This window comes from Trichechus manatus, unplaced genomic scaffold (assembly GCF_000243295.1).
Source record: "Trichechus manatus latirostris isolate Lorelei unplaced genomic scaffold, TriManLat1.0 scaffold00133, whole genome shotgun sequence".
In the NCBI taxonomy this organism is placed as follows: domain Eukaryota; kingdom Metazoa; phylum Chordata; class Mammalia; order Sirenia; family Trichechidae; genus Trichechus; species Trichechus manatus.
This window is the reverse complement of record NW_004444069.1, coordinates 4,509,241-4,517,762: the sequence shown is the minus strand read 5'-3', so window position 1 is coordinate 4,517,762 and position 8,522 is coordinate 4,509,241. Positions and strand designations below refer to the sequence as shown.

General features: G+C 47.6%; 1 protein-coding gene across 1 annotated transcript in view; it reads right to left on the bottom strand.

The window, feature by feature from the left end:
- Positions 1 to 8,320, bottom strand: part of SLC45A1 (solute carrier family 45 member 1) — a 17,304-nt gene extending 8,984 nt beyond the window's left edge. Inside the window, exons 1-4 of the mRNA XM_004385133.3 lie at positions 7,911 to 8,320; positions 7,244 to 7,336; positions 6,575 to 6,799; positions 3,407 to 4,146 (exon numbers count right to left, since the gene is read on the bottom strand). Of these exons, the coding sequence (XP_004385190.1) occupies positions 3,407 to 4,146; positions 6,575 to 6,799; positions 7,244 to 7,336; positions 7,911 to 8,307 (1,455 nt within the window). The 5' untranslated portion in view covers positions 8,308 to 8,320. The remainder of the gene's footprint in view (positions 1 to 3,406; positions 4,147 to 6,574; positions 6,800 to 7,243; positions 7,337 to 7,910) is intronic.
- Between the last annotated feature and the right edge of the window lie 202 nt (positions 8,321 to 8,522).

Below are 8,522 nucleotides of genomic sequence, written 5' to 3'. Positions count from 1 at the left end.
GCCATCTAAGATGCATCAATTGGTCCCAACCACCTGGAGTAAAGGAGAATGAAGAACAACAAAGACACAAGGAAAGTGTTATCCCAAGAGCCAGAACGGGCCACATAAAGCAGAGACTTCATCAGCCTGAGACCAGAAGAACTAGACGGTGCCCAGCTACCACCAGTGATGGCCCTGACAGGGAACACAACAGAGAGTCCCAGATGGAGCAGGAGGAAGGTGGGGTGTAGAACTCAAATTCTAGTAAGAATTAATGGTCTGACTGAGACTGGAGGAACCCTGGAAAGCATGGCCCCTGGATTCTGTATCAGCCCAGAACTAAAACAATTTCCAAGGCCAACTCTTCAGACAAGGATTGGATGGCACTGTGGGACATAAAGTGATACTCATGAGGAGTGTACCTCTTAGCTCAAGTAGATACGAGAGACTAAACAGGCAGCTTCTGTCCGGAGGTGAGATGGGAAGGCAGAGAGGGTTAAGAGCTGGTTGAATGGACATGGGGAATCATGGGTGGAAAGGAGGAGTGTGCTGTTACAGTATGGGGAGAGCAATTAGAGTCACATAACAGTGTATGTATAAATTTTTGTATGGAAAAAAAAAAAAAAAAGACCGTGACTTTTTGGAAGTAGATCACCAGGCCTGTCTTCCAAGGCACTCCTGGGTGGGCTCAAACTGCCAACTTTTCAGCTAGTGCTTAACGATTTGCACCTCCTGGTGTAGTGCATATCTTAAGCCAATCACTTTTGAGAAATAAAAGAGCAGATAAGGCACAGAAAGAAGTAAACACAAATGAGGAAAGACTGATGCCATGTGGAGATCAAGGAGCTCAGAAAGAGAGACTGAAAGAGACAAGGATTTTCCCCCAACCAGCTCCCAGAATTCAGACTTGTAGCCTTCTGAACGTGAAAAAATACATTTCTGTTAGTTAAAGACAAAAAAAAAAAAAAAAAAAAGAATGAGGCTAACAGTGCCCATGACTTGAGCAGTTAGACCATCTCTTTCCTTTGACAATCATTGGATTTCCCAGCTCTCTCATGGTTTTCAGTTCTTCACTCTTTCTAGACATAAGCTCATGAGATGTCCACCACCATCACTACCAATTGCCATGGAGTCATCCCAACTCATGGTGACCCCATGTGTTACAGAGAAGAACTGCTCCCTAGAGTTTTCTTGGCTATAATCTTTATGGAAGCAGATCGCCAGGCCTTTCTTCCACAGAGCCACTGGGTGGGTTTGAGCTGCCAACCTTTAGGTTAGCAGTCAATTGCAAATCACTTGAGATGTCTACAGGGAACCTCAATACTCCCTTACAACGACTCGGATGACATTCACAGCATCCTTTCTCAAGATGAGGCTTAAGAGACCAGAAGGAATACCTGAGTGGCACAAATGGTGCTTGGCTACTAACCGAAAGGTTGGCAGTTCATATCCACCCAAGGTATCTCAGAAGAAAGGTCTGGTGATGTACTTCTGAAAGATCACAGCCATTGAAAACCATATGGAGTAGTTCATGGGATTGCCATGAATCAGAGTTGACGCGATGGCACTGGTAACTAGTATATTAGGCCATAACTAGATGTGCATTATTGAAAGTGAAAAATACCCTCTCTGGACTAAAAGGAACACTAACAATAAGAGATAATGCAAATGGCATAAAGGCGTGAATACACTAGAGAAAAGTCAAAGAGACTAACAGTTACAAAGAGAAAACAAGCAGCCACTTCTAAATATGTCTCCAGTTAGACTCTGAATAAGTTAGAGGACATCATTCAGAAAGTCTTCCCAGGCACAGAGGAGAGGGTGAAGCAGAACAACAGGACATGTTCATCAGGGTCCTATGTGGAGGCGGGATGGGTGGGCAGAGCCAGGGCACTGCCTCAATGACACACAGCCATGGGCATCTGTGGCCCCAGCACACCCATCTCATTGGGCTGTGCTTCCAGTCACCCGGTCTTCAGTAGCACCTCCCTTGAGGGACCTGTGCAGGTTCAACATGGTTTTATAGGATTCATGCTCAAGAAGAACACAGTGGTGGTTCAGGAGAATTCTTGCCTTCCATGCAGGAGATCCAGGTTTGATTACCGGCCAATGTACCTCATGCACAGCCATCACCTGTCAGTGGAGGCTTGTATGTTGTTATGATGTGGAACAGGTTTCAGCGGAGCTTCCAGACTAAGATGGACCAGGAAGAATGGCCTGGCAATCTACTTCTGAAAATCAGCCAATGAAAACCCATGGATTACAACAGTCTGATCTGCAACTGATCATGGGAATGGCACAGGACTGGGCAGCCTTTTGTTCCATTGTGCGTGGGGTCGCCATGAATTGGGGGCCAACTCGATGGCAGCTAACCACAACAACATGCTTAACAAACTCCAAGATCTTATTGAAATCATTTCTCATTCTGAAACACCCCCTGAGAGAAGGCAGGGCACCGTAACTATTATGCCTGCTTTACATGAAAGAATAACCTCTCTTTTATTTAAAATCGCCTCCTCAAGATCATGGACCCTGAAAGCTGGTAAAATCCCACAGACCAGTTCATGGCCCTTCAGCCAACATGGTGTATACTAGATACAACTCATACAGCCTTCCAGAAGTTCATCTGCCTTCAAAGGACAACATGTCATTGCTCTTTAGAGCCCAGAGTTTTTACTGCTACTAGGAGTTAGCTAATGTTAGATGCCAGGAGAGATGATATCGGAAGTAAGGGAAAGCCCTGAGCATCTGCCAGGTTTTACTACATTCTGTTTCGGCCTTTCACGAATTCTTTGGCACCAGATTCACTCAGCCAAAACGTGCTGCAGACGTTGGGGAGAAATAGTAGAAACAAACAAAATGCACAGAATGCGTGTAACAAACCTACCAGACTCATGCTCCTGGCCTGAAAGACCTTTGGGTATACGAAGCAGAGTTTAAAAGAATTGTCAGTTTAACGCATAGCGAGTTTATTGCTGTCGTTGTGTGCCGTTGGGTCAATTCCGACTCATAGAGACCCTATAGGACACAGTAGAACTGCCCTATTGGGTTTCCCAGGTTGTGATCTTTATGGGAGCAGATTGCCAGGTCTTTTCTCCCACAGAGCTACTGGGTGGGATTGAACCACTGACCTTTCAGTTAGCAGCTGAGTGCATAAATGTTGTGCCACCAGGGGTCCTTGACAGTTTATTAAACCCCCTGATTTACACTTAGCAGATGCTGTGAACACCTTTATCTGTGGGACTCGTGTTAGAACAGAATTTGTTTACTGATGTGTCAGTGAAGATGTAAAGGTCTATGAAGCTGTCTGTTTAGATCACCACACTTTTCAATACCTCTCTGATGGCCCAGGGATTTCTTTCCAAGCCAATTCTCCCTCTGTCATCTAATGCCCCTCGGTGCCCCCCGCCCTGAGGTTTGCTTTTACCTGTTGGCTGAAGGTCACGTTCCTTCTCCTGCTAGTTTCTGGACAACTTCCTCCAGCAGCATTCGGAATGGCCAAGGTCTGGGGCCTCTTCAGGATCCCTGACGATCGCGGCTTTGAGGTGTCCAAGGAGCCCACCCTTAAGATGTCCCCGTCTGAACTGCAGGTTAGGGCGGCCTCCCTGCGCTCCAGAAGCCCGTGGTCCTGGTGGTAGAAGCCTTCGGGGGCCCGGGGGAAGCTGACGCTGATGGTCTGTCTCGGGAAGCTGCCGGGGAGGGCCAGGTAGCTGTCCTGGCCGCCCGTGAAGCAGTCTATGAGGACGCTGTCTATGTTGGAGGTGCCGAAGGAGGAGGCAAACTCACTGAGCCCTGTCAGGGAGCTGTCTCTGCTAATGAAGCTGCCGTATTTTGGTGTTAGGGGGCTGAGAGGAGAGATGGGGCTGGTGAAGCTTGCATACAAGTTGGTGGCAGTGTGAGAAGGGAGGTTCTCGCCGGCACTTTCCTCGAACAAAACGGGTGGGGAAGGGGGCAGGGGCAGGCTGGGACTCTTCATGGTGGCCCTCTTCTCGCCCAGGGGCCGCAGGGGGCGTTCCGGGATGCTGACCAGGGTCAGCACGGTGGTGACGCTCAGAGTGACCGCAGTAAAGATGTAAATGACTCGAAGCTGCCCACCCAGGGCTCTCCCGAAGTTGGTTTTGTCCCAGTGGATACCCCCGACAACATAGCCAAACCCTCCTCCGAGACCTACCGAGAGAAGCAGGGTGTAAATTCCCTCTGCAGGCAGGTAGAGAAAGCCCCAGAGAGGGGTGTGTCCTGTGCACCAATGTCCACACCAAACCCAAACCAAACCCGTTTCAGTCCAGTCGATTCCAACTCATGGTGACCCCGTATGTGTCAAAGTAGAACTGTGCTCCGTAGGGTTTCCAGTGGTTGTAATCTTACGGAAGTAGATCACCAGGCCTTTCTTCCATGCTGCCGAAGGGTGGATTTGAATCACCAACCTTTCAATTAGTAGCCAAGTGCAAACCGTTTGAGCCACCCAGGGACCTACACCAATGTTCGTTGCACCATATTCACAATAGCCCAAAGGTGGGAACAACTGAAGTGTCCATCAACAGATGAATGGATAAACAAGATGTGGTACACACATACAATGAATACTACTCAGCCATAAAGAGCAATGAAGTTCTGATACATGCTACGACATGGATGAACCTCAACAATGTTGTTGTTGTGTGCCGTTGAGTCAATTCCAACTCATAGAGACCTTACGGAGCAGAGAAGAACTGCCCCATAGGGTTTCCAAGGAGAGGCTGGTGGATTTGAACTGCTGACATTTTGGTTAGCAGCTATAGCTCTTAACCACTGTGCCATCAGGACTCCATCAACAACAGTACGCTGAGTGAAATAAGTCAGACACAAAAGGAAAAATATTGTATGACCCCACTCACGAAATATCCAGAATAGGCAAATGCACAGGGACAAAGTTTATTAGTAGTTATGAGGGGTGCGTGGGAGGGGGAAACGGAGAGTTATTGCTTAAGGTGTACTGAGTTTCTGTTAAGGGTGATGAAAAGCTTTGGAAGGGACAGTGGTGGTGATTGCACAACATGGGGAACATAATGTCACTGAATTGTACATGTAAAAATGACTGAAATGGTCAATGTTTTGTTATATATATTTCACCACAATAAAAAAAAATCTTTTTAAAAAGAGGGCTGGTTCCCTTTCTTAGAAGGATACTTAAAAAAAAAAGAAAACAGAAACAGTTGTGGTCAAGTTGATTCCTTCTCATGGCGACCCCATGTGTGTCAGAGTAGAACTGTACTCCATAGGGGGTTTCTAGGCTGTAATCTTTACAGAGCCCTGGTAGCAGAGTGGTTAAACAGCTCGGCTGCTAACCAAAAGGTTGGAGGTTTGACCCCACTAGCAGCTCTGAGGGCAAAAGATGTAGCAGTCTGTTTCTGTAAATGATTACAGCCTTGGAAACCTCACAGGGTCGCTATCTGTCGCTATCAACTCAATAGCGGCGGGTCTGGTTTAATCTTTACAGAAGTGCTCAACCACTGTGCCAAAGACCAACAATATGTTCTAGATGATGCAGCTACGGCTTGGAGAGGCCAAGCATTTTGCCCCAATGCCCCACAATTAATAAGTGGGTGAGCCAAGAACCCAGTTCGGCCTTCAGATCCCAGAGCCTGTGCCTCCAACCACCAGGCTATCCGAACTCTTCCCACAGGTCCTGCCCATGTCATAGGTCTTTTCCTTGATTTTAAAAAATCTTTTTGACTGCTATTTTAAATAGGATTCTGTCTCCCATTTTATTTTGTAACAAGGTAAGTGTTTTTATACAGGAAAGCTAGAGATACTGATTTTTATATAATATTTTAATGACCAAGCATCATAATTCTTCTGTTTTTTTGTGGTTAATTTAGTTCCTTGGATTTTCCACAAGTACAATCATTGATGCCACACTTTTTGTTTAGATCTACTGTCTAATTGCACTGGCTCTGTAGGGTTAGTGGTCATTCTTGCCTTGTTCGTGATTTTAACAGGCGGGGCACAGGCGTATATACAGACATATATACAACAGAGGCAGTGGTGGCTCAGTGGTAGAATTCTTGCCTTCCATGAAGGAGAGCCCGGTTTGATTCCCAGCCAAAGCACCTCATGCGAAGCCACCACCCGTCTGTCAGTGGAAGCTTCCGTGTTGTTGTTATGCTGAACAGGTTTCAGTGGAGCTTCCAGACTAAGAAGGAATAGGAAGAAAGGCCTGGCAATCTACTTCTGAAAATCAGCCAACAGACACCCTATGGATCAATCCAAAGCCGATCATGGGAATGGTGCAGGATTGGGCAGCATTTTGTTCCATTGCGCATGGAGTCGCCATGAGTCAGGGGCTCACGAGACAGCAGCTAATAACTACATATACACACGTACACATACACACACATATATCAACAATAACCACATATATTATTGTTGAAATATATTATTTGAGCTATGTTTTTTCAATCGCTTCAATATTTATCCATATATTGGAATTTTAACATCTTATTTTTTAAAGCAGGGAGTGAGGAAGAGACTTGAAAACGCACACGTGGACATGGGGGGCTCTGAAAACACGTGCTTGCCCCCCCCGCCCCTCCCTGAAATGGGGGGTGGCAGGTACCTGCCAGGAGGGCATGGATGTTCAGCCCACGGTCCTGGTCCATGGGGCTGCAGACGTCCATCATGTAGGCGTGGCTGGGGTTATCAGCTGAGTCGGCGCTGAAGTCCATCAGCACCACCCCGCACACAGTGAGCAGAATGCCCCACTTGTGATTGCTCGCCGTATCAGCCAGGGCTATTCCGATGTCCCTGCCGTTGAGTAAGAGGGAGAGGCCCAGCAAAGCCCCTGGAGACAGCGAAACAAAGAGTCACCCAGAGAAAACGCAGACCAGCTGGTCCCGGACATTCTACTACTCAAGGCCAGAATCCTTAGGGCCCCAGGAACTTCTAAAATCAAACTTCAAGCAGAGCAGACTGGAATTCACCTGAAGACTCACCATTTTTTTGCACTTGGACCAGGGTTTTTATTTCATCAAGCAGAGCAGGAGTGAGATGAACTTTATTGACTAATTTTTTAATTTTTAAAAACTTTTAAAAAATGATCCAAGTGAACATTCTCACAGTTGACTCAGGCTGGGTTATGGGGTCCCCCTGCCACCACTCCAGCAAGGGCCTAGAGTTTTCTAGGTGACTACTTTGGCCAAGACTCTTTAGACTCTTTTAGATTTTCCTAAAAGGATGCAATTGGGAAATTTTTTCCCCATTTTATTTCAATGCCAAAACAACAGACCTATAGCCAGGACAAGAATGAAAGGGCGTCTCCTTCCAAACCTTGAGGTACATCGGTCACTCCAGGCACCCAACAGAGGCTGCAGTAGGAATCCTGAAAGAGAGCAGGTCAGCGGTCATTGCTTAGGTCTGCAGAGCCCATGGGGACAAACACTGGAACTTGACCTCATCACATTCCTGAAATGCCTGCACTGAAACATCTCAGTGCATCAAGAGTAAGATGATGAAACACAAAAACCTCAGCTAGAGAACAGACAAACAGATTCACGAATCACCCAGCCTCTCCTTACATTTTCTACTTAGGACCCTATGAGGTACTAATCAGTCATGTCCTTCCTGAGGATTCCAGGAAATTCCAGGACCTCCCAGACCCCAAACCATGTCAAGCTTAAAGCCTGGATTGTGCAACGATAGGATGACACAGATGGCAGTAATCCTTGCAGTTTGCTAAATTCCTGTTCTGTAGTCTGGGTTAGATAAAGTAATTTACAGTATGGGGTATGAACAGTCATACCTGTGTTTTTCTACAGCCCCATACTAATGAGTGGAATCCAACTCTTGCTCCTCCCTTGTCCCCTCATGACCCTCAAGCTCCTTCAACTGAAGCTTCTGGAGGCTTCCAGAAGTTTCTGGAGGCCATCCACCATGGAGGCTGAGGTGGGGCTCACCGAGGATGGGGCTGATGAACCACACTAGGCTGTAGAGCTGGTCAGGCAGGCCCATCTGCAGGAGCACCGGGGTCACGTACGCCGTCTCCATGGCATAGCTAAACTCGATGCCAAACAGAATGCAGCCATTGAAGAGCAGCTCCCGGAAGGACCTCTGGGGATGCAGGTCCCCAAAGTCTACCAGCTCAATTGGACATGGGGTGTTGGGGGGTGGGGGCGGAGAGGGACGGATGCGCTTCCTCCTTTTGGGGTGTCGTTTGAAGTTGTTGGCCCGATGGCTGATGTGACGGGTCACGGATCCCGAGTAGCTCGAGACCTGAGACCTCCAGAAGTCCTGAGGAGCCAAAGTGGGGAAGAAGGCCTCTCCTGGAGGGGTGCTACTTGCTGGGGGGATCATCGTAGGGAGGGCCCGAGGGTATTCCTGTGAGAAAAGACCATTCGGGGGCAACAGTTACTTCACCCAGGGTCTCCACTACTAGAGTCAGTTTTTCTGAGTGATGACCCCCTGAACTGGCATCTGCTCACCCTTCTCGTATGGGAAGGGTTGAGTTCATGCTGGAGAACCTTTAGAGTCAAACGGAGTTCCCCCAAAAGTGAAGCCTGCCGCTCGTG